We start from the raw sequence: 26,639 nt of genomic DNA, 5'->3' as shown, positions 1-26,639 counted from the left end.
CCTGAAGATTAATCCAAATCTCACTTGACCGGTTTCTCCTGCACTATTTATAAAACAAAGGAGGAGGAGGAGGGTGGCACAGGAAAGGTGGTACAATCATCCTATGTTGCATCCAAAGCTGTGAAAGGCATGCATCCTGATTCTAATCTCAAGAGAACAGGGGGTGGACAGCCAGACGTCTGGATGTGTCCTGAACTGAATGACTATTAGTCTAATGCCCACAAATATGAGTACAACTTGGTGTGCTAGTCAGGTAGTAAATGGTAAATGACAGTTGGGTTTAGAAACATGTAAGGATAGCAGTTAATTTAAGGGAAGGAGGAAGATAGCGTATATAGGGTAGAAAAGAGAGGACTTAAATGAGAAAATAGCATGTGCCAAGGTCCTGGGGTGTGAGAAAGAGAAAAGGAAATAGTAGAATAAATAATAATAATAAGATAGAATGGCCTAAGCACAGAGACTGCGGGGGAGCCTGGTGAGAGACGGGGGTGGGGAGACAGGTAGGAGTTTAAAGTAGAGACACTGTGATGTAACTGTGCATAGGTATTGTTGGTAGTGATGTTAATATTTATATTGCTCTTTCTGCCGTCTTTCCGTGCTGCCATAATGGTGCGCACGAATGTCCTGGCTGATGCTCTCAAGAGTATCAACGCTGCTGAAAAGAGAGGCCAGCGCCAGGTTCTCATCAGGCCATGCTCCCAAGTCATCGTCTGGTTTCTAACTGTGATGATGAGGCATGGCTGCACTGGCGAATTTGAAATCACTGATGAACACGGAGTTGGGAAAATCGCTGTGAACCTCACTGGCAGGTGGAACAAGCGTGGAGCGATCAGCCCCAGATCCGATGTGCAACTCAGAGGTCTAGAAAAATGGCGGAACAACCTGCTTCCGTCCCATCAGTTTAGTGTCATTGCACTGACGACCTCAGCAGGCATCATGGACCATAAAGAAGCAAGACGAAACACACAGGAGGGATAATCCTGGGATTCTTTTTTTCTAGGGATGTAATACATATGTGCAAATAAAATGCCCCAGTGGAAAAAATTTTATATTAGCTCCGTATTTACAGGTACTTGCATTTTAAATTATTATAGAAATTTTCAACATGTACAAAAGCAGACAGAATAGTACAATGAATCTCTACATACCCTGCACCCAGCTTCAATAACTACCAATTCAGGGTTAATTTGGTTTCATCCACAGGCCCATTCTCTTTCCCCCTTCCTATACTGTTTTGAAGGAAATGTCAGAGATCAAATGATCTTGTCCGTGGCATCTTTTATTTTAAAATAACTCCCTCCCACTGTTTTTTTTTCTTTTTTTTTAAACACCTGTTTAAAATTCAGTGTAAGGTGCTGGAGCATGGTGGTTCTCACTAGGAGCTAGAAAAGTGAAAGGACTGCCACTCCCATGCATGGCTCCCAGATCAGCTGCTCTGATCCTCTGCTGGACACAGGTAAAAAGGCTGGAAGGTACCTTTCTCACCGGTGCAGCCATTTTTACCCTTTTTCCTCTCCTGGCACACATAGGCTAATTACTAAAATACTGAGGCTCACCGAAAATATATTTTTTGCCCATCTTATAAAAATGAAGTAGGTATAACTTTGATTCATTCACAAAGTTATTTGTGTTGGCTATTGTTTTGGCTGTTGCCTCTTTTTTTAAATTTGACAATCTAAGGGAGGTCTGTGTCTCTGACTAAAATAGGTGTTGCAGGTTTTAAAAAGTCTTGCGACACACCAAGGTGCTCTGGCACAATGGCTGAAAATTGCTGACATAGACTAATTACTTGGAAAATACTCTATTAAGCCACAAAGCCATTCATTTCTCAGTAATTGTGCAAGAAGAGCTTAAGAAAGATTAACTTTCAGGGATTCCCTTATTTTTTCCCCTTTAGAACTATGCTATCACCAATATGTTAGCCATTAGACAAATGCAGCTATTTTAATTCAAATTAATTAAAATGAAATAAAATTAAAATACAGCCTCATTAGCCATCTGTGGCCAGTGGTTATCATATTGGAAAACGTAGACAATGAACATTTTCTTCATCACAGACAGTTCTAGTGAAATATTTTTGTTTCAAAAGCCACAATTAATTTAAATTCACACTAAAAATATTAAAAAGTCAGCCATGAAAGTATTCAAAAGTTATTTTTATAATACATACACATACAATACCAAATTAGACCCTATACAAGAATATAAAATGTATTTTTCCTTGAAATAGTATCAATTCACAAGAAACATGAATTAAAACATAGTCACGAAAGTAATATTTTCTTCTCCCCTGTACTGGTTTATTTTTAACTGTGATAGTGACAAATGATAAGCTAAAAGGTATTTTCTGAGCCCAAAATTCAATGAATACTTCCCACAGAACTCTGAACTCCTGAATCACTTCATTTGCATGTAAGCACAGGCGTGATTCCTCTGGGGGTAAAGAGCACCTGATCTTTCACTGCTCATTGTGGTGGGCTCCACCAACTGCTACAAAATCAGGACAACAAAAAATATATTTGCTTTCCAGGAGGCCTTTCTTCTATAGAAACTTTACCTTAAAAAGAGTAAATCTATATTTTGTTCAAAGATGTATGTGGCAAGTCAATGGATACTATTTAAACAGTGAAATAAAAGCTTATGGGTTCAAACTTTGGCTCCTGAGTCTCAGATCTGAATCAATGGCTGTATGAAAGCAACAGCCTGGGTGGGTAAGAAGGCGGATGCGGAGGTGTCGGTTCCTCCCTAACTCCAGCACTACGCGTGTGTATGCAACAGCGGTGTGATGAGCAGCAACCGGGCATGTTTATCATGAGATAATCACGCCCCCAGAGGTTTAGAAGTGCTCAGCTGAACCCTGTGCCTCACAGTGCACTTGGGGTGTCATTATCTCATGATAACCATACCCTCTGTCAAGCTGTATTGCTTAATTAGGGGTTATGAAGGTGATAAGACTAAAAGAAATCGGATGAACCGTATCTAAGATGAATGATACCTTAATCAACCTAAACCTGGTAGCTGGAGGAATCATGAACGAACACATACAGGGAGTTACTATTATGTTTAGAGGAATCTGTTAATAATGAATGAGGAGAAATGCAACCTGCATTCACAGATCATCTGAATTGCATTTGCCATGAGGAATGATGCTTATGGTCAATAATTTAAACTGGGTTTTCATACTGTATGTAAAATGTTGCAGAGATTAATGATAACATGAAATTTAACTCTGACCTAAGATACCCAGCTTATGCCTGACAGTAATTCATCACGATCCAAACACAGAATTTAGGCAGTGAGTCTGCAACAGAGCTGATTGATAACACCCACGCCATATAAGATTTTAACAAACTAACCTGAAACCAAACAGGAAAAAAAGCACGCTATGCTCCTTCCTATTTTTTCCACTAGAGCTTAAAAAAATCATAGCACCAAATGCTCTTAACAGCCATATTTGAATATTTAACTTTAGTTCTTTTGTTCTATTTTTATATACAACTGCCATATTTGTGGGTGGAATATAGCTCCAGGTACAGTGCACTTGAAGCTGCTTCCCAATTCACTGTGAAACATCAATTATCTTTATCAAATAACAGTATCTCATCTCAGTCCATTATCAAGATGGAGTCTTATTTTAGCTGGACTGCAGCCCTATCTGTGTATCAGGACTGGCCGCAGCAGCAGAGCGGGAGTGAAAGGCTGTGAAATAATCAATAATCATCATCAAATTGTGGTCGAAAGGTTGTGAAGATGGAAGTTTTTGATGAAACCTCACCTTTTTTTTTTTTTTTTGGTGCGGATGATAAGGCTTAACCTTTGCAATACCTGATAACTATGACTCGGTCAGAGGAAGCCTCATGCACTTGAAAGTGGTTCTGAATATCCAAAGACATTGAAACACTCAGGCTTACGGGGAACACAAACCTCGCGCTATCAGAAACCATCAGGTGGGAGGGCTCACAACCACTGGGAACCTGGTGTACAGTAAACTTGGTACCTGACTCCTGCAGAGATGATTCAGGCCCGTCAGGCTGTGGGCACTGAATCCGTGGATGCCGGCATAACCACAGGTCCAGCGCATGCTGGCATTTTCCCCAGAGGGGAACGGAATGTTGCCTAAGCCTGTGTACCCAGATTTGGGAAAGGCCTCTGCTGGTGAGTTACAGAGGTGTTACTGCATCTCTTCTCATCACGCTTGTCCTAAAACTTCATGAGGTGCGGCGTGTAGAAATGTGGAGGAGAATTAACAACGCTAAGGAGGGATCTTTTCCTGATTTTTCTGTCATTGGGTTCTAATTACACTGGGGAAGGATTGAGGGGTATTGGACAGTTCCGCTGCTTGGGGTTTTGTACAAATCTAGGAGGCTGTGCTGTAGGCTAAAAACTTTAATTAAAAACTCTTATTTTATGACAGTTTAATATTTTAAAAAACATACATCTTGAAAACCACATACATAAAACCTACCTACTAAAATTTGATAGAACAAGAAGACACAAAAACTAAACCCACCAACTAACACATAAACTATGATTTCAAGGTGTTAAAAAATTAAATGGGGAAGCTCGCTGATATAAACTGTCAAACTATTAACACCTTCCAGAGGTGAGCTACTAATAATTTGAACACACTGCCATCAGTGTGATAGCAAACATTTTTGACACAGATCCTAGTTCAAGAAATTCGAGAAGTCGGACACATACTAATAAGCAGAAATTAGCTTTATTATAATTCCCCCACCTGAATTTTTTGAAAATGGGTTTGTTAAAGGAACTTGTTTGCGCTGACTAATGATAACACTCTAGGACAACTTCAGTGAAGAGTAACTAACAATACTCACTGAACCTGGAAGATAAGCTTTGGCTTATCTTTTCTATAAAAATGTCCAGCCACTTCTGGCAAGAATAGAGCAGTTGCTCTCTCTTGACCTGTATCATCATTTACACTAGTAATGGCATTGACAGTGGGTTAAAATATCTAAAGCATCTCTGAGAAATGTACATTTTATTCTCTTTGTACCAACAAAAGCCAAGTCTGTTTCTCAGAATCTCTGAGCTCTTTCTGCAACACTACACCACAAGTCAACACTTAGGGCACAAAAAAATATTATTATGCTAATTTTGGACTGGGAACTGTACAGGAAATAAAAATTAAAATAATCTGATACTAAAATATGTGAAACCTCCAATACACAACAAAAAGATGCTCAAAGAAATCCATTTTCCACTAATTACAGTTCAATAGAAAAAATTCTTCCAAGATACCGGAGAAGACAGATTTTACATGACTTCCTATAACTTGATGCCCTATCAGATGTTAAAATGTATAATGGAGGACATTGTGGCAATAGCAAAGTAAAAACATGTTAATCAAATACAATCAGAAACTTCAAAAATCTATCACTCACTATGGTAATAAATCATAGCATAATCCTGTGACATTTCGATATTTAGTTTTGAAAATGAGCATTATAGCAACATGTCAAGCCTAATGGTAATACAGAATACTGTTTTTATTTTTCCAATGTTTTAAAATTAGTTTATAATCATAATGCAAAATTTCATGTTAACAATATCTGCAAAGGGAGGACTGGCTTTTTAAAGGGAATAAAAATGCAATAGTGTGTGTGGAATCTTGCCACAGAGGTAACTATTAAAACTACACAAGACGGACTCCTGAAATTGCTACAACCCTTCACCCACATACAATAAATGTGCTCCAGAAACATTCGGTGGTCTAAGGCCGAATCAGTTGGCTCTCGAAGCTGGGCAGCAATAAGATAGTATGTTTTATTATGAGTGTCATGGAGACGGTGTGAAAAATCAAGAGCCACAGGCAGTCGGCGGCAATGGGTCAATAACGCTCCCAGAGACACTGTGTAGATAATCAACACCAAGGCCTGAGGCCCTCTCTGCACTGCACATCGCTGAAGGGCAAATCAATACCACCGGGGGAGGACCCTGCTCTGCTCCACTTCCCACAACAGGGCCACTCCGGGAAAACACCCCCCGGATGGAAGGGAAGCAAACTGGCTGGGCAGCTAACAACCAACTGACCTCTAATGCAATCACAAATTCACCCTTCAATAAGGCTTCCCAAAAATCCAAACAGGATACACTACAAAGTCTGGTTAAAAATGAAATCAGAACAAGGAAAAAAAGAAAAAGGAAAGTCACCTAAATAAGGACCAGGGTAGAATTACTTAAATATCACCACGATTTTTGTGAGTAAGGAGACACAGAGAATGTTTTATTTTCTTAACTTTGGGGTCTGATATTGATAATGTGGAAGCTGATTGTGTCCATGCTTACTTATCGTTAGAGAAGTAAGCAAGGAGTAAAACCAGACTAAATTTAGGAAACTGTAAATTATATTTGAATTACTTTTGTTTCCAAAACAGGAGCACAGCATTTTACTGTATTCTCCTGGTTAGAAGGGCAGCATTCTGTCAACAGCTTTTTTTGCCTCTGACACCTTGTTAAAAATATGATGCTAACATTTCACATTTTACAGTAAAACCTTATGGGGTGGAAATATGTTGATTTATTATTTCTCAAGAAAAAGGTGATTCATCACATCCATCATTCTGTTAATCATTAGATGTTATTTTTAAGTTGCTATGTAAAGCCATCTTTCTTGAAACATGAAAAAAAATGTGCTGCCAGAAAAAAAGAATAGTGAAAAAACAGTTTAAGGTTTAATGCTTATTTTTCCCAATAGATAAAATAACATCTAAATGCATTAGAATGTGCACTAGCTCAAGCGGGAAATACTGTAAATAGTCCTCCAACATAATGATAGAGGAAGGACTGTGATACATTCCTATTGTTACAATATTAAAAGCATATTCGAGGAAAAGAAAAAACTACAATTGTGTAAAATGCCTCGTGAGTCAATTTAGGAAACAAAGCACTGGCCACTTCCAGGATTTTAATGGCACTTTAATAAAAGAATGTTATTTATTTGTTCAGCTTATTGATGAAGACTTTCTTTTTTCTTTTATTCCCTGACAAGTATTTGTAGGTTTTGAGAAAAATGGTACTATAATATTTCGTAATTCACTACCATAAAAATCCTCCAAAATTATTGTTATTGTGGGGACACATTTTTTAACTAGAAAGAATAAAAATTCAAAACCAATTTCGTTGTTGGTGCTTACTATCTTTTCCTCTTAGGAGACTGAGCAGGAGCTTACTCCTGAGTGTGTGTAATTACTGAAGTCTGGGATAAGTAAACTCAGTCTCCAGGTAGGAGGGAAACTGTGTACAGACTGTCTATTCCACACTCCACTGATGACTAGTAGGTTGGTACAATATGGTTAAAAGCAGGTTTCCATTTTTGAAAACTTGTATTACACTATCTAGCAACCATAATAACAAAATGTAAGTACGGTAGCCAGCCTTGGAAAAAATACGCGCCTTTAAGAAAGGCAAGTCAGCTTCTTAGAGTAGTTTGAACCTCTACATTTACTTTGTTAAAACACTAATCTTATGGAAATACTTTAAAGCATAATTAGTGACAAATAGAGGCTGCTGCAGCATCAAAGCAGACGACTCAGAAGCCACCGATGGTGGGCGATCTGACATGAAAAGCAGTAATATCAGCAGTCTTTAAAAAGCAGTTTCCCTATGGGATCCCTCGTTGTCCCTTCACATCTTCCGATTATTAAAGAATCTGTGTTGACCTATTTAATTTTAGCCCTTCCACCTCTTTGTCAGATCTGGTTGAGATCAGCTTGCTTAAGTCCTAGGACTGAGGAGTGTGTGACCTGACAGCTGGCTCATTTGCATCTTTTTCTCTTATTGGCTGAGGAAACTGCCCAGGCAAGTGAAACACTCAAAGGCAGACATAGATTTTAGATGCCTCCTCATTTTGAAAACTAGGAACATTTCTGCGTGCTTAGATATCGCATCTGCAAAACCCTAGACATTACACGCTAATTAGGGCAGCACTTTCCCCCCACCAAACAGGAGCAGAAGTTAGGATAATTTAAAATGTACTCCTACGGACATAATGCCAGCAGATTAAAAACCCCTCAATTCTAATTGTGTTTAGAGGCTTTGGTGTTTGGTGGGATTTTTAAAGTCCCATAACCACATGATCAATCCAGGTGATTTAAAATCAATGTAAAAGCCAGACAAAGGCTGTTGAAAACAGCTCTCTATTGCTTTATGGAAAAGGTGAAAAATCAGAGTGCAGCTCTTTCTTCAGTGACATGGCTAAACCCTCAGGAAATACCGCAGCCTGTGGGGCCATGTGCTTTTCCCTGGTGGAAATTCAAAAAGGCAAATGGACCCACCTCTTTCCTATTTACAGAAAATTAAGAGCAAAGTTCTAAAAATTGTGCTCACTGAAACTGATACCTCTTTCTTGCTAACCTGAAAAGGATGCTTTGGCCATGATATATTTATATTACATATAAATATATTTGACAATCGTATATCCAAATAATGCTCTATCCTTGACAAAAAAGATATGACCTTTAATTCTAGAAGTACAGGACTGTTGAGTAATTTCCTTTAAGAATACTCAGAAGCAGCCCTGGCTGGCCGTAGCTCAGTGGATTGACAGAGGGCCTGCAAACCAAACAACTGTGGTTCGATTCCCAGTCAGGGCACATGCCTGGGTTGCAGGCCAGTTCCCAGCAAGGGACACACAAGAGGCAACCATACACTGATATTTCTCTCCCTCTCCCTTTCTCTTCCCCTCTAAAGATAAATAAATAAAACCTTTTTTTTTTAAAAAAAGAATACTTAGAAGCTGAGTGCCTTTGCAATGCACCAAACCTTAAAGGAATACATGTTCTTGAAATCCCTGGACAAATAACCCTTGTTAAAGTCAGGTATAATGGCATAGCTTTTCATCTTAGTCTGTGATTTCAAAGGTCTGTGTTCATGGTCCTCTCATTATTCTCATTAGCATAGACGTAATGCCACTTGAATTTTGGGGGTTTGCTTTAAGTTAATATTAAAACAGTTCGGAATAATAGTGTCAACGTAGTAGTCTACAAACAACATGCAGGAGTAATTTCTTCATGGCCAACCAAAACAGTATCTTTCATAATGTTTCGGACCTTTTCCTACTGCTAACTGTGTTACCTGGTAACCACGGGTCAGGTGTTCTCCTTCGGCAAACATTCTGTAGCTCGTTGAAATACATCTGCTCTGGTTCCAATATGTCCCATTTATTCTGTTGCTGAAACCGAAAACCTGGAAAGCGTACTTAACACCTCATTTTCAATCACCATACCAACGCAGCATGCGTTCCACTTTATCTTCACATTCATCTCAGATCGGTCCATTTCTCTCTGCCTTCACTGTGCCCACACCAGTCTAGAATGTCGTCACTTCTAGAACAGCCTTGTAACTGGTCCTCCCATTTCCACTTTTGTCTCCCTTCAGTCCATTCCCCACACAGCAGTTAAAGCAGAGGAAACCTTACTACTTTGCCACTGCACTTAGAATAATACCAAAATTCCTCCACATAACGCAAGGGCCTCTGTGACCCAGCGCCAGCCCACCTCCCGTCTTGTCTCCTGCTGCTCTTTATCTCCTTGGTGGGTCATTTCCGTAGGGTATTATTAAGGATGTATTGACAAACTAAATGCTTAGTTTCCACAGATGCGGAAATGGCTCACGTCCTGGGAATTTGGATTCACAGCTTGGAAGAGCAAGTCGTGAATCCAGTGAAAAGCTAAAAACCGTCTTCCAGCTAAGTCTTGGGAGGAAGCATTGCTTTCCCCATGATCATTAAGAAGAAATACCTCACTATACCAGTGTGCAGCACTAACATAGTGCTGGTGTAGAGTAAATAGTTAATACTTATTAAATTGATAAATAATTTGAATGGATGCTGCAGCAAGAGAAAAGATCACTCCACACTGTGAGAGATACCCAGAAAGAGAAGGGTCTTGGATGGTGCATTGTAGCTAAGCAGCTGGAGAAAACCCCTGGTGCAGGACAAAGCTACAAGGGGTTAACAGATACTGATGGCTTCTGTGAGCACATTTTCTGTTAGTGATTTTATCTGGAAGGGGCTCCCTCCCGTTGTCACTTGAAGAATAGAAAAGTCATCAGAAAGGGGACTGTGGAGAGAAAGGGAGGCTCTGCGTGTACCCAACAGCAGCTGGTTAAAGCTCTGTCAGGCTGGACAGGCAGAGCTTCACAGGAAAACTCTCAAATGCACTGTGAAGTCGTGGGGATCCTGGCCTCAGCTCAGGGCAGTGAGAAAAATTTCTGTATAGAAAAGGATAACTAAAACTTCATCAACTAGAATTTTATTATTTTATGTAATGTTTGAAAGCAAATGCAGAAATATATAAACTATGGTTGCAAATATCTATGAATAGTTACACATGTAAATAAGTAATGTGCAAACAAAATTGTTGTGGGGGATTATCACGGGTTTTCTCCTCTAATCCTTTCTTTAACGTGGCTACACTGCCTCTTTAACGGTGACAGCCAAACCAAATTCCACTCATCCCAAGGCTCTGTTTCAGTCTTTGGAAGTCTAGATCTAATACAAGCTACTTCTCTTTATTTTTAAATTATTTGGTTTGATAGACCATGGAGGACTGACAATGGTAATTCACACATTATTTGCTCTTTCTATAACCTGCGATTTTATGCAGAAAACCCAGTGATTCCCAGCTCTAGCCTGTGTTAGAGTTACCCAGGAGCACCCTAAGAAATGTAGGCATCAGGGTCCCTGTCTCCGAGATTCTGATTCCAAAGGTCTGTGGTAAGTGATCTAATTCGAAATAGCCTACATGATTCTGATAGGCCACCTGCTTTGGAAAGGACAATGCTAAATGACAATAGCCAGTGAATTTATAGAAAAGGAACTCCTAGACAGGAACATCCATGGAGTACTAAACATATACGCAAAGAAGAGATATTGGCTTTGTATTATGATTAATAGTTACTTCCCTTTGTATGCATCTTTGCAGTTCTCAAAAGCTCTCCCACATCCTTCTGTAAAGCACCTTATCTTTCTGTCTTCACTTTGCTCTTTTTGTAAAAATAAGGAAGTTGGACTACATTGTTTCTTTCAGCCTCAAAGACAAAATGAATGCCTGATCTACGGTACGCACAGAATGAATGAATGAGCAAACAAACGCAATGGCTTCCTGACAAAGACCACGCAGAGTGTACCGGGTTGGTATTAGCGAGTTTGTGACAGACAGTCTCGTACCCAGTAAACTTAGGCACAGAGAAGGTAAGTAACAAAGTTAGTAACGCAGCCTAAGACTAAATACTCTGACTATGTACTTGGTGGTCCTCCTTTCAGCATCCTTGCTGAATTTCCTAATTAGACTGTGTTGGGTGAAGGACGGTCCACCTGTATTCTGTATTCATACCACTACCGATGAATGACGAGCTGCTATGTATGTATAATGGCATGTAAGTTGTTACCTTTTTCTTTAACCTCTGTCTACAGTAGAAGCAGTAATTCCAGATGCTTGATATACGTGTCTACAAGTAATAAATCTGTGTGAGTTATAGCTATGTCCTTGTAGATTTACAACTGTAAGTTTTAATTCATCTCTGACAACACATTTACATAAATTACAGCAACACGGTAACAATGCCATATGCTGGGATGTTCGCCCAGAGAAATTCAGGAGGCTTAAGGGAGCTGGCTTTCTCACTATTACAAAGGGCCACTCTCAGATTATGTGAGAAAGAAGCATTTAGTTCGGTGTGGTGGCCATTATATAGATGTTTCCTTGCTTTTGTCATTCTTTTGAAAGTAACTATGTTTTTAATGCCGTTTCTGCATTAATGAATACTCTAGATTAAGCTGTAACTTGGGGGAAGAGCGGACTGGCTTAAATAAACATTCAAAGGAATAAATGCAAATGGTTTCTCAGCACCTACTCTGTCTTCAAGTGTGGTGGTCACAGCTCTGAAGCTGGAGCACAGATCAGCTGAGCTGGGAGGGAAGAGGCACAGTGTCAGTGAATTGAGGACCATCCTCTCCTTCTCCATCCCCTTGGACGGGGTCTGGAGAGGGGCCGGAGCCAGATCTCTGCAGGCGCACCTGCACTCTGCCAGCCCAGGTCCCTGTTTCTGCAGGACTAAAGGGGAAAGCTGACCCTTTTAAATGAACTTTATTATTAGCTTACTCTGTGTTTTTAATGTCTCTTATTGGTAAGTTTCATTCATAGACCAAGACAAAAAATTCTGTTTCAAATTCGGAAACTCAACACTGGACTGACTTTTACAGATGACTGTTAACCCACCACCACCCTTTACTGAGCACTTAAAATGTAAAAGCATGCGACTAAATGTCTTACACATGCTAGATCAACTAATCAAGGAGACCTAAAACCATCCCCATTTTCCAGGTGAGAAAATTGGTTCAAAGAGGGCTAGCAACTTGTCCAAGTCCCCAAAGACAGTGAGTAGCATGACAGTCTGCCATCGGTCCTCTTTCCTTCTGCATCCCAGGTAACCACCCTCTGGGGAGACATCACCAAATTCTCTCGAGGAACGACGCTGGTTGCTTTCCTCAGGCCAACCCCCTGTCCAGAATCTCAGGGGTGAACCTCAGCTTGTCAGTCATGATCATTGTGTGCTCTGCCAGCAACAGGTTTTACAAAAATGGGTATGTGATGCAATTTTGGTCAATTGAGACATGAGAATAGGCTTTCTTGGAGGGTGTATTTGCTTGGAAAATGTCTCCTTTGTACCCCTGGATGGCATCCTCAGCACAGGTTGCTGGCTCTGTGGCAGCCATCCTGTGCCCTGAGGTGGTCCAGTGTAAGAGCCCAGCACATGGAACAGAGTGGACCAGAGAGGTGGAAAGACCAGGGCCAGAGGATACTGCTGGGCTGCTCACTCCACTCCACCTCTAGGTGTTTCGTTCTAGAAAATAATAAATTCCTTAATTCTCGTTACTTTGTACATAATATATCCCAACTTTCAAATTTTTCCAATTCAATAATTATTTGAAAAATCCTCTCTATGCCTAATGTAAATCTTTGCTTTTATGTATTCTTACAGGGCCTGTTCTTTTCTTTTTCATTTAATGTTGCTTTTAGGTTTTCATTACGGCATCAATCTATATTTTAGCGTATCTATTTAACATGCTGCATTTTAAAGCTCGACATTCTCTGCTTGCTCTATATCATGCTCCTACTCCCTTTCTTCACCCAGTTCCCCCGACACCAATCAAGCCCCGAGCAACTGTTGCCTGGGTTGTTAGCAGAGCCTCAAGGAGCAAATCCTCCTCAGCTCAGCCTCGCAGCCCTGACCTTCCAAATTGGAATACCTAATCCCACCACTCCACTGCTTAAAACTCTTCGGATGGTTTCTCTGAGTGTACTGAATGCATTCAGCATGGTACTGATTTATATACCTTAAAAACTTTTAACAAAGGTCCCTAGCAATTAAAAATCAGGAGATTTTTACATAAAAACTGAGACTCTCAGCTTGCCTTGAAAAATCAGAAGATCAGGCAACACTGTCCATCTGCACGTGGTACCGTGCTGATCCGAGACATGGCTGATGCCGAGACACGGGGCGCTGCCCCGCAGTCTGCCGCAGTCCCCAGCCCTCCCGCTTCTGCCCCGAACACTCAACTAGAGCACCAGCTGGCTTTTTATTAAAGGCTTAGGCTGCTGTTTTACATAGAGGAATATGAAAAAGAAAGGTGAGTATTTCTTAGGTGGCGCCATCAAAAGTGGAAAAATGAAAGTAAATCTTCCCTTGCTGTATTAGGAGGGCTTACCTTGTTTTACTAATTTATGCTCCCTTGTGGGTCTCTTTAGGCATATGAGTTTGTCACTGCTGACAAACTAAGAACGATCTATCCAAGAAAGGCTTACCACCATCTCAGTCCTAAAAAAGACAGGCTTTACCTCTCCTCCCTCCACCAGACTTCCCTGCCCCTTTGCAGCCTCTGCTCCCAGCACAGCCTTCCAGGCCCTGGAACGCACTTTAAGCTAAATAACATGTCTGTGCTTGTGCAGAGGCTCCATATTCTGAGAAGTTTTCTTCCTCCATGTGGGACTAGGAACACTTAGTCAGGACTCAGGTGTCACGGTCCTGAGGCACTCTTTCCCGTTCCTGTCTCCTACCTTCAGGGGACTCACCCTTTTCTTCTTTGTGGCTGTCACACCCTCCTGTAGCAGTACACACTTTCCTGCACTTGTCTGTTGCATCTTCTTATCGGTACCAGACTGTAAATACCCTGCTCACACCAGCAGCCACTCCCCTCTGCATTTCCTGGTGCCATATGAACACCTTAGGGCTCTGTGCATCGAAGGTATTGTACCAGAATCTTTCTTAACTGACTCCTCCTGCTTTGCTGACTCTGATGGTGAACCAATGTTCTCTATTCTCTCTGTAAAATACCCCGACTGAGGCCACCGAATGCAGGATGCCAGCACTTCCCATGCCCTTTGCCAAGCTCCCCCCATTATGCCCCCACGGAGCTCTGTGACCTGGTGTTGAGCAGAGCCATGCTAGTTGTGCTATTTATGTATATGGTGCAATTCAATGCCATGGCAAATTTTAAGTGAGGAATGGAAAGACAGCTTTAGAAAGACATACATATATACACTCATGAAATTAGGTGTCAGACAACTGTAAAAAACTGGAAAAAGCATGAACATCTAGGATCACCTTCTGAGACTGTGTTGTAAATATCTTTAATTTCTCATTCTACTTAACTAAAAACAGAAGCTAGGGTAGTTTAGGGGAAAAAAAAAACCGTGGACTAATTCTAGAAGGAAAAGGCCTTGGTCTCATATCAAGAGATGAATAAGAATTTAAATCCTATAAAGATAACTTAAAAAATTTAAAAACGTTAAAATACGTATTATTTTCCACGGATTCCACATTGGAGCAACATTTTCGGTTCAGCGGGTAAGTTCCAGGGCCAACTGCGCTGGATCCCGGGGCTTGTACCTGTGCACCTGCCTACGCCCGGACCCGAGCTCCGTCCTGACTTCTGCTGGAGACAGGAGTGCCAAAAAATTTTAAAAGATTTTATTTAGTTATCTTTAGAGGGGAATGGAAGGAGAGAGGGAGAGAAATATCAATGTATGGTTGCTTCTCGTGGGTCCCCTGCTGGGAACTGGCCTGCAACCCAGGCATGTGCCCTGACTGGGCATCGAACTGCAATTCTTTTGTTCACAGGCCCGCACTCAATCCACTGAGTTCACCAGCCAGGGCAGGACTACTAAATTTTGACAATACTCTTCTCTTAATCACCATCAACATCCTTTTAGAACCCATCACGAACCCCAGACTCATGTCCTAATTACATGATTTAGAAAACTTGGGATTTGTTTTTTACTGAATGACGACTCCACGCCAGGCCTTGTTCCAAGTGCTTTATATCAGGGGTGACCATAAAGAATACAAGCCAGTGAATCCAGAATAAATTCAATGTCCTGTGATTCTTCAGCTTATTATTTTTTAAATTTATGGACTAAATATATGTATTTAGACATTTATACTTTCATTTTTTGTGGGTGTGGAGCAGAAAAAGAGAATGGCTAGGAAGGAAGCTGAATGGCATTGAGAATATAGATAGAATGTGAATTTGGGGAATCACAATGCATTTTTGCCCATCCAGTTCTTTTGCTGGGGGGTGGAAACGTTTGGAATAACTGCTGCTTGTGAACGCTAGAATTCCCTACCTCAAGTATTTCCGATTATAGAATTTCCTTTTTATTCTTGGTGTGAAAGTCTTGCATACTGCTCTTTAAAGTATAACACGGATACAAGAAATACGCAGTGAGTGACGGGGTACAGACACAGAAAAACACTCCTCTAGACCATCAGTTTAAAATATTCTTAAAAACACTTTAAACTTTCAGAATAAATGATGGTCTAATTCCGAGCACTGTTCCAGAGGTCTGTTTCTCCTCCCAGAGCCTCTTCTCTGAACAGCAGTCCCCTTTGAAAAAGGGAAGCTTGTTAGGTAATTCTTCACCACGGTGTCAGGGAGCCATTGTCCTCCCCCGCCATCCATCTTGTTATCACCCCTGATGCCTTATTTCTGGTTGTTGCTTCAGAATGTCATGGGAAGCACCTGCCATAAAACCAGCTGCTGAAAAGAGCAGGAAGAAAATACCTAAAATGTCACCGTCTGACTAAGTACTGCGGCCAATTCTCACTGCGATTTTTGCAATCAGTGTATAAGTGCCCTTGATGTATAAGCGTTATAGAATTCTGCTCAGTGGGAACGGTGCCCGAAGCTTCAAAAGTCTGCTTTAAAGTAACATCAATCTTACTGTCCACCAGATCCCTGAGGTCCACTGCTCCTCCTAACCAGAAGTAAAATCTTTGTTTTTTAGAGAGAAGAACACATTATTTGCCCAACTTCTATTAATATAGGTGTTTGCTGACATTTCTGTGGAGTCTGGAATATTAGCTCCTCTGATATGTGGTAGCCTTAGACTGCTTGCCAGAATTAAATGTTTTAGAGAAAATTACACTGGTGTATTGTCATTAGAATGCTTTAATTCCCACGCTGAAAACATTTTCATGCCTTGGCAAGCCCCGCCTTTTCTAAAAAATATTATCAATGGAAAATGCTAGCATTCGGTAATTTCTTTAACACTTGCTAATACTGTGTAACTCTATTTACAAACTCTACATTACTGGCTTAGTATTTACTAAGTCACAGATGAGAGGTGTCTGTACTTATCTACTGGAATCAGTTTTCCATATTAGATGCCTGCAGTTCCTAGTGTAATGCTAACTTGAGAATTGCTATAACGTGTACCTTCACATATATTGGGAAAATGTCTCAGTTTTTTGTAAACATGCTTCCCCTACACTTTCTTGTTCCTTTGGGCTTCTTAGATGTTGTACCTTCTGCCTGGACTAATGCCCCTTGCCCTTCCCCTTTTTTCCCCAATTCTTAATTGTCATTGGCTCAGTTCAGACACCCTCTCCCTCAGACACCTTCCGACTACTCTGCCGAGACCCCACTTGGGTCTGGGCGAGTGGTCCCCTTGCGTGCCCCCCAAGACTGCTTTTCTGGAAGGGATGATCAGAGTATTCAAACCACAGCTTTATGTCAGTCTTCTAAAGCAGATTATAAATTGCTGGAGGGTAGGAACAATTCATACTTGTTTTTTGATCACTTGCATATAATACAGTGTCTGGTGCAAAATAGAGCTACTGTAACTTGAATTTTTCAGTATTTTTTACAAATAAGAGATAACTCATGAATAACTGAATGAACACTCTATTGCCTAAAATGAAAATATATATGGGGCAAAACAGACCGACTATGGTGTTTCTTTGTTATTGTTGTTGTTCTAAGACTAATTGTGGTTCAAGAGCCATTCTATTATTCGTGGAAATAGTATGAAGACTATGCAGAAACTAATGCCCATAAACAGTGGGGAATTAATTTCAGAGCACTCTGGCAGTCAAAGGCGTAGCTCTCTTGTCCTAACACTGTACATTCAGGCATTTATTCTAAAAAGAATCAGATAGGCATAAAATTACATAAATAAGCCTATTCAATGTAGTGCTATTTACACTAGTGAGGAATTGGGGGAGGGCTTAAATGTTAATGGGTAGAGGACTGATTAATGCGTTTTCCTACAGCTGTATATTATTTTATTGTTATTCAAACATAAGATAACCTTCGAATATGTCCAATACCCAAGCCTTGACATCATCCCTGCTCCTGGACTGCCCGTCTCACAGTCACTGATGTCACCACCATCTATGTAGGTGCTCAGGACTCAAAGTGGGAGTCACCCTGGAATTCTTCCTCTCGCCACCAGCTACCCCTTCCTCCCACACCCTGCACCCCACCTTCAAGCCAGGAGCCGGACCTGTGGGCTCTGCTGCAGAACATCCCCTTTATCTGTCTGCCCTTCTTCTCTCCTGTGACAATGAGTGTTTCCCACAAGCTGGCGATTCTAATTCCAACATGGGCTGTTGAGGGCAAACGGGAATGAGGGAAGGGGAGTTCGACTGGAACACAAGGAGGCAATCTTCCTCATATTCCATATTTACTGTAAGACAGTTGTGGTTTTTCTGGTTTGCTCATTAGTTTAGTTACATGCTTGGCAGATACCTGAATGTAACAATGTGACTGACTGGACCAGTCAGAAAAATTTTGTTGGCTGAAAAACGAAGGTAAGCCAGGCTGGTCAACGTTGGGATAAATCAAGGTTGAAGCCAGGTGCAAATGGGTTTGGACAGAGTTCAGGGCTGCTTCTCCCTCGGCAGCACTGAAAGCACCAAGGAGCGGAATAGAGGACATTCAGGAGACGAGGAGAAGGAGGTGGGCAACGTGCCCTGTGGCCGCCTTCTTTCCTTGTGAAGGTGCGTCGGAAACTCAGCGCGTCCACCCACAGGGAGTGTAAGGCCAGGGAAGCTGGGACTTCAGGCCCGTTGTTTTTTCTCGAATCAGCCTGTGGGATGGGGCACGGTTCGCATTCCAGAATTTACCCCCTGCTCTTCGAGAGATCACAGCTAAGACGTTAGAGGCTACAGCTATACCTGTACAATCAAGCCTCACTTCCACTTTTGCCTTCATTACCTGGCCAAAGGCAGGCCTGGCCATGGTCGGCCACAGAAATACAGGTGCACCCTTCGCACATAAGAAAGCAGCCTGTCTGTGCCGTTCCTGAAAAGACAGCCTCTCTCCCCCTACAGAGAAACGACTCTTTGATGAGGTGTTCCTGACATACCGAACATAACTGTACCCAACGACAAATACATTTTTGATATAATTAGGGCATTCTTTGTTTTCTTATGTTTCACTGAGTTTATAAAGACTCAGGTGTTTTATTTGATCGACAGGTATTTTACTGTCCATTTACTATGCACCAGGAACTGGAAAATGTGGGGCTTTAAAAGAGACTTCTTTAAGGAACTTACTTACATTTTCAATAATAAAGTTCTTCTAATAATTTAGCATTTAGGTAAGACATCAGCCACACTTCCTTCCTCTTGTACTTCGCTGCCTTTTTTGTAGTGTTGCACTATGTCAAAAGCAAGAAGATAAGTGCCCAGATTCACTGAAGTGAATCAGACGCCTCCCAGTGACAGAGGGCGTCAGGAAAAGGAGCAGCGGGGGCCTGGGCGAGCCCTGCTGGAGCCTACGGTTGTTTATCACACAGAAGGCGTTCGGCCCGGGTGGGAAATGAGCCAGGCGGCCGTCAGGTCTGCCCAACCAGAGGCGAATCTACCGGAGGGAGGACTTGTGCTGCTGATGTCACCAAACTCGTATCTGTAGCTCTAAGGACTCCTGGAACTGAAGCAGCCTGCTTATTGAGAACGCTGCCTACCAACAGAATTTCAGTACTTTATAGGGAGTTACTTTGCTGTTGTTGTTTTTAATTAAGCAAAATTTGAGCCATGTATATTCTGAAATAGCAGCCGCCAAGCGAAAACACAGTCAGTGGCACAGCAGGACTTTAACTACTGAACTGCATCAAAGTTTCTCATTTCCATAATCAGTAGAGATTCAGCTTAACACCACAGGCCAGAGCTGTCTTCACAGAGCAATCTGCCCATGGCCCCAGGCAGAGCTGCGCCCCTCCTGCGCCCGACTGAGCACTGTGAGCCTAAAACATCCCGAGGGCTCATGGTGTATCTTTAAAATTAATATAATGCCGTTGCAATGTAATATACCTCCAAGATCACTGTGACATGACATTAACCAACATTTACTGAATACTAACTACAGAGCAGGCCCTGTACTAACAATTTCACATAGATCATCTTATTTCTCACAATAACAGGCACCTTTTCTATCCCGTTTTACAGTGAGGAAACTTCAGCTCAGAAGTTACGAAACTGCCCCAAGGTTATAAAATTAGTAAGTGGTGAAGATGGAATTCAAGCCATGTGAATTTCTAATTATTCTTCTGCAATATATTACACGATACTGTTGTAACTAATTTTCATTTAAATTAGTTAATTCTACTTCCTCAACCATCTGTGTCAAGGATCCACGAACTTTCTCTGTAAAGGGCCGTAGAGTAACAGTTTAGACTCTGGGGACCACATCTGGTCGCTGCTAGTCACAACTCAGTGCTGCCACTGCAGTGACAGGGGGGCCACAGACAGTCCCCAAGTGAGTCGGCAGTTTCCAGCAAAATTTTTGTTACTACGACAGGTGGCAGGCAGACTTGGGCACAGTGAGCGGACCCTTGATGGAGGTAAAATTCACGTTCCAGACAGATATGCCCATGTGTCCTGTGGCTTTGTGTGGTCTCCTATTCTTGTTCAGGAAGAAGAGGTTAAAACAAAATGATTTTTTTTTAAGGGAGAAGCCAGTGCAAAAGGCAAGGGACAGGGATTTGAGTTTTCCCTTCCGTCCTTCACCAACAACCTAAGGACAGCAGGGACCCCACATGACCGCCCTCCAGTCGCTCACTGGGCCCGAGGCTGCTCTCTCAGCCCCGCACCCTGGACGGGCCACAGCCGATTTTCCCCTCCGATGACTCCCATTTAGGTGGTTATGCTTGATCTTTCTACCTAATTGAAAACCCACCCCTAAAGCCCAGTGAATTTATCTCCTACAGTTTTCATGGCGTATCTCTGTGTGTTTGTTCATTCTAGGAAAAATGTCCCACTGTCTCTGCCAACTGAGTCCAAGACCTAGTTCAAGAAATGCTTTCCTGAGTCCTGGGTCAAAGCCCCTAGCCTCTTGATTTACCTCTACAACATCATTCCCAAACATGCCAACTGCAGCTGTGTATTTTGATTCAACTGTTGTCTCACTTATTTCAAATACTACAACACGGATACTGTAAATGATTGAGGATCATTGTCCCCTAAGAGCTTATTGGCACTGGGTATCACCGGTAACTGGCCAAAGTAGTTCAACTTGATTTTACTGATTTGGCCTTGTTTCCAGGTTCTGAATAATGAGAGAAGAGGCTAAGCTTCAGTTTCAAACAGAACTGGGAGGCAAAGATGATACAGTCATGTAGCACTGATGACAACTTTGCGGATCAAAATCAAGAAGCTGAGGTAGAAAAAAACCACGGGACACAAAAATGTCCAATGCACTAAAATGGTGCACAGAAAATGACATGGAATATACACAGAAAATGAAACAAAACATACATGACCTTACACATCCCCGTTAAGAAAGAATGTCTGGGAAGGGCATCTCAAGTAACTCAGTGAAAAAGAATAAGACATTCAAATTACTCGTGTGTTTTGCATTTTACTAAGATCTTCGCTGAGACCCCTTAGCAGGAAGGAGACTGCAAAGAAACGCATGGGTAGCAGAGTCTGGAACTTTCTTGTTCGTTCTGGGCTGCTCCCCTCACCCTCTGTGCTCCTGGGGCTCCGTGCTTTCCTCCACGGGTAGCACCCGCGTCTTGCCCGCTGACACACTCCTCTGTGACTCCCACACTTTGGTTGTAAAGAAGCTCGAAAAGGTCCCCTAGTTCTACTTTTTCTGTACCTTGTAGATGCTTGCGGTTTATTTCTCTCCAGTCTGCTAGTAATGATATACTCCATTTTTTAAAAAACTGTCTTACCAAAAGAAATTCTGAAAATGCTATTTCAAGAATCTCTCTTTCTTAGGAGAGAATATTATACACAACATGTGACATAATTTTTAAGCAAGTATTCAAAGTATTTTAAACCTGGTCACCAATGAGGACCTAATGTCTTAGGAAAACACAAACAAAACGTAGCAGCTACATATGAGTGGTGCGTGCTCCACGCGGGCCCAGGACACGCATGTTCACACCGTACAGACTCTGAGAGGCCCACAAAGAGAAGCACTCGGACGGCAGCCTCTGCCCTTGTCTGGCCCCTGAAACTCTTACCCCCCAACACCTGTTACCATCTGTGAGAACCATGCCATGGAAAGCAGCCAGGGAAGCTTCTGAAGAATTAACTAACTGTTTATTAATTTAAGAGTTTAAAATTTTAGCTACATCCTTATGAATTTCTTCACATTTCTTTGGGAAATTCCTAACACAGTTGACGATATCAGTCTAATACAGTTAAACGTAACTCCTACTGTGGTTGAATATATCAGCACTGATAAATGCTACAATGAAACGGAGGAAGTTATGACCCAGAGTTACTTATCGATGAACATTATGAATTTGCCAGGACCATAGGGGAGCCTCGCCCTGGCTTTGCCGTTTGCTCGGAGTGTGACTGGACACACACTCGAAGTCTCAGACCTCTGACTCACTGACGTCTGAGGTGGGGCTGGACTTGCCCTGTCTACCCAGCTGGTCTGTTTTGAGAATCAAGTGATTAAGATCGATACCACGACTTTTTCACAAAGTGTCACAGAGGCATTAAAAGAGTTTAAAAAAAGTTATGCAAATATCGTATTTCAAACAGAGCAAAGGCTTGCATTTTATAGACTCACAGTAAATGGTACTGTGATGTCATTTCCCCAACTTTGCTATTTTACTTAGAAAATTTTTACTTAGCCATTAACTATCATCATGTGCCACCAAACTTTTATTCAGGAAACACATGGCAAAAATAAGCAATAAAATCAGAAACGTTTTTCAAAGAAGAAAAGACCTACTGCGCGGTGGTTTGTGAGAAGAGTCACCTTACTCTGGGCTCTGCTGTGACCCATCTGTGGCAGCCCCTCGTTCCCTCTCAATAAAGACGGCAGGGCTCTATATTCCTGGAGTCCTTCATTGAACTATTGATCCCTTTAGCATTATCCACAACGTTCCAGCAGCTCGGCACGTCCGCTGCTGACGTGCTGGCCTCACGCTCCTTTCCCCAGCTCCCAGTCTATGGAGAGGAAGGCGTAATGATTAATTTACCTGACACTTTCCAGTGCGGATGTCGTACAGGGCCACTGAGCCACTGCGTGCCCCCACTGCGATCCTGTGACTCCGCTCGTAGTAGCTGACCATGTAGAACCTGAGATGAACGTTTGAACAGAAACAAACAAACAAGTGAGATGACCTGCACCTGGAGGTAGAGAGCAACACTGTTCAAGGGTTAAAGCTCTGACATATGTATTTTAAAGTGTCTATCTATAGTTACTACATTGAGGTTTTTCAAAAATGTTGCATTTTAGTAATTCTTAAAATCAACTGAAAGAAAAATGATGTGGAAGACCACTTAGACCTCTTAATAATTATCTTCAATGGAAAACAATTTCATTATAACAAACATCCTTAAATTTTGCAACAAGAAATAAATACAAAAATAATTAAATATGAACACTTAGTTTTGCTACACTGACTACTACGCAAATATTTCTATTTGAACAGAAATGGAAAAAATGAAAAGGCTTACATGGTTTATATAGTATTAATCATGGTTTATATAGTATTAATGAGTAAAATATACTTTTTAGCAGAACAATCATATAAAAGCTACATAAATGTTATGCTTAAGTTCACATCAATAATGTAGAATGAAATTAGAAAGTTGCCACCAGAAAAAAGCTATCCAGGAAACTTCCTACATTTCGCACATTTACCAGTTTATCCAAATGACAGGTGTGACTACCGGTAGCACTTGGTGCTTATTTGGCATCGTACAAAAAAGGATTTAGGGAGAATGTTCGAAGGTTATGAGAGGTTATTTTTACTTATTTATCTTTATTTCTAGATTTATTTTCATGGCTGGATTAAGTGTTTGAATTCCTGGTCTAGGCTTTGTCATAATGATATCATGGCCATAGGGCAAGGGCCTGGGAAGTAAGAATAAAACTTATTAGAAGCCTAAATAAGGTATGATTATATATTCCCCAAGAGTTCTGAACACACCTTCCCGTCACCTCGTCCGGGAAGACGAGAACACTGCATCAGGTCTAGGCACGCCTGGCCTTTCGTTCTTAATCTTTGTTTCCTTACTACCAGAACACTTCAGTAACTTTTCTGTTATTATTTTCTAAAACATGGGGTGGGGAGGTAAAACAGATGATGGAAAAGAAATGCCATCCTCTAATGCTTCCTAGAGACCGATAAAAAGTTAAAAGCCACTGGGGCAGGGATCACGTTTCTGAAATTCTGGGAGGAGAGGCTGAGAGTGACAAAGGCAAGATGTTTAAATGTGAGCGTCCCGAGGACCTTCTGACAAAGCCATTTTGGTATTATTAGACATTACGACATTCATACATATTTCACGTATCTGGAAAAGTATTTGTTTTTAAGCTTTTTGTTTTCTACTTATTACTAAGTAACAGATTCAACAATACTTTTGTCCACTGACTTGTCTCCTTCCTCTTTTGTGGGAGATTAATGCGTCCTGTGTAGTCGCTCAGAAGACACTACTTCAGGACAGCCTGCTGGGATTTGCTGGACACAGTGTGTGATGTCCTCTTGCTATAGTTCGAGGGAGGGAAAGGTACCAAGGCTCCTGATGCAGAAAGCTTCCCCCATTAGTGGTTAGTAAAATGTTCCCCAAAGCTTTTCCTGCTGAAGCTTCCTATCTACCTCACTACAGAACACAAGGATCAGCATTCAAAGCGCTGAAAATGATTTCTATTTTGCTTTTCAATAATTACCATGGTCTACGTACTGAGCATCATGGTGTCCACACCTACATCTGTTCCTATGCACACATAAGCACACACAACTGATACCCTTACATGAACATGGAATATAACATTGAACAATTGTTCTAACAAATGTTTACTCTGTGCATTTTAATAGCCACAGGAAAATAAAATTTCCAGAGCTATTTAAAAAAATCTGTTATTAAGATTGCACAGATGTAACAGCTATATTGCCAAAATCCTTTTGCTAAATGTGACTGTAATTATCGCTCAAAATAATCCTCTTTCAAAACAACCGCTGGTAAAATATATTTATGTGGACAAAATTTTACTTAGTTAAATTTAGTGTCTAAAAAGTTTTGCCACGCTGACCATTTCCTATGTTCTGGACATCAACCCCATCCTTCTGTATCACCTGCAAACACCATCATTAATGGGAGAGACAAGGTCAAATCCCAAGTCTGTCTGGAGGGAACATATCGTACAGGTTGGCGTTTTTTGTTCTTTGCAATTTACACTAGACTGATACTTCCAACCAGCATCTTAGAGCAGTCGGAACAGGCAAGGTCTTATGGCATGTTTTGAATGCTGGACTTCTTGTCAAATTGTTTATTTCGCTAACAGTGTCTCTTTTAACAAAAAAGAATGAGTCCATTCTATATGCTGTTACTTCACACGCATCCACTCTGGGGACTGGCTGCAGTGCGCCTGCTCAGGGTATCCGGAGCCCCCCACACCCTTGACTACACTTCTCCATTGGGGGGGCTGTCAAGATTAAGGATGGTGAGATACGCATTACTTATTCATAGCCTCCAAGTTATCAATGGATTGACGAGGAGGATCCATTTTGGTTTTTAAGACTATTCTAGTTTTTTAAAAATATTTTATTTATTTATTTTTAGAGACAGGGAAAGGGAGGGAGAAAAAGACAGAAACATCAGTGTGTGGTTGCCTCCCATGTGGCCCCCACTGGGGACCTGGCCCACAACCCAGGCATGTGCCCTGACTGGGAATCAAACTGGTGACCCTTTGGTTCACAGCCCACGTTCAATCCACTGGGCCACACCAGCCAGAACAAGACTATTCTAGTTTTGACCTGTTCCTACAGGAAGGTCTTGAATTCCTCCAAAATTGGGGCGAGGGTGTTCAGAGAAGGGGTTCAAGTGTGCGCCGAGCCTGATGGGGGTGGCATCTCAGTCTCCCATTTGCTGTATTGATAACATGTCACCTGGGGAGCATTTCTCGGGCAACAGCCTGGCGAGAATCCTTTTGCTACATTCCAGTTAGAACAATGGTTCTTCCTCTCTACTCAGCCCACCACCGTTAGATGGAACATTACCACACATGTACGTGAAAGAAGAAGAAAGTGGAATTGAATACTGATGCAACACAGGGTTAGAGTGGTCTTCACCCAGAAATTTTGTAGATTTTTAAAGAAGATTTTATTTCTTATTTATTTTTAGAGAGGGGAAGGGAGGAAGAAAGAGAGGGACAGAAACATTAATGTGTGGTTGCCTCTCAAGCTCCCCCTGCTGGGGACCTGGCCTGCTAACCTAGGCATGTGCCTTGACTGGGAATCAAACCGGTGACCTTTTGGTTCTCAGGCCAGCACTCAACAACTGAGCCACAACAGCCAGGGTACCCCCAGAAACTCTGAAGTTTCTGGTCTCCACATTTTCTCTCTGGCCTACACACATCCAGAGCGATCCTTTTAACCCAGATCACCTCCCCTATGCTCACAGTCGTCCTCCCAAACCCGATGTGGCTCCAGCAGTTCTTGGACCATCTCCTCTCTCCTCTGCCTGATCTGCTCTGCGGATGCTGATTTCGTATTTTCTTGACTATGCCAAGAATGTTCCTATGGTGGGACTTTAACACTTGCTGCTCCCTCTGCTTGAAAATCTCATTTTCCCAGAATCTCTTTGGCTCAGGCCCTCACCTCATTTAGGTCTCTGTTCCCTAGTTATGTTGATAAAAGCAACCCTGTGGGCCGTCCTGCTTAATACAGCTGCCCCGCCCCTATTACTCTAACCCAGCATCCTGCTTTTCTGTATTAAAGTGCCCATCATCACTGAGATAGTAAACAGTGATTTTTTTTGCTTATTGCTTGTTTCCCTCCACTGACACTTCCTCTTTTGTTTCAATGTGTGAATATAAAAATACGGTCCAAGCAAACAGGATACAGCATTCAAGTTGA

At 41.6% G+C, this 26,639-nt stretch overlaps 2 protein-coding genes across 5 annotated transcripts in view; one reads left to right on the top strand and one right to left on the bottom strand.

The window, feature by feature from the left end:
- WDR7 (WD repeat domain 7) overlaps positions 1–26,639 on the bottom strand; it is a 292,206-nt gene that overhangs the window by 37,120 nt on the left and 228,447 nt on the right. For 3 of the 4 annotated variants that reach the window (XM_037151997.2, XM_037151995.2, XM_053664156.1), the window contains one exon: positions 22,755–22,854. The exons of the other annotated variant lie outside the window; for it this stretch is intronic. In XM_037151997.2, coding sequence (XP_037007892.2) covers positions 22,755–22,854 — 100 coding nt within the window. The remainder of the gene's footprint in view (positions 1–22,754; positions 22,855–26,639) is intronic. 4 annotated transcript variants of the gene reach the window in all.
- On the top strand, positions 607–978 carry LOC119054130 (40S ribosomal protein S15a-like). The gene has a single exon (XM_053664158.1). It carries the CDS (start codon positions 607–609, stop codon positions 976–978), a length of 372 nt encoding a protein of 123 aa, XP_053520133.1.

The sequence above is a fragment of the Artibeus jamaicensis genome, unplaced genomic scaffold, assembly GCF_021234435.1.
Source record: "Artibeus jamaicensis isolate MK-2021 breed Jamaican fruit bat unplaced genomic scaffold, CSHL_Jam_final contig_354, whole genome shotgun sequence".
Lineage (NCBI taxonomy): Eukaryota > Metazoa > Chordata > Mammalia > Chiroptera > Phyllostomidae > Artibeus > Artibeus jamaicensis.
The sequence above is the reverse complement of the archived record's forward strand: the minus strand, read 5'-3'. Positions and strand labels throughout refer to the sequence as shown.

Bases quoted from the DNA above. Each gene is read 5' to 3' on its own strand.
- LOC119054130 (XM_053664158.1), top strand. From the start codon at position 607: ATGGTGCGCACGAATGTCCTGGCTGATGCTCTCAAGAGTATCAACGCT.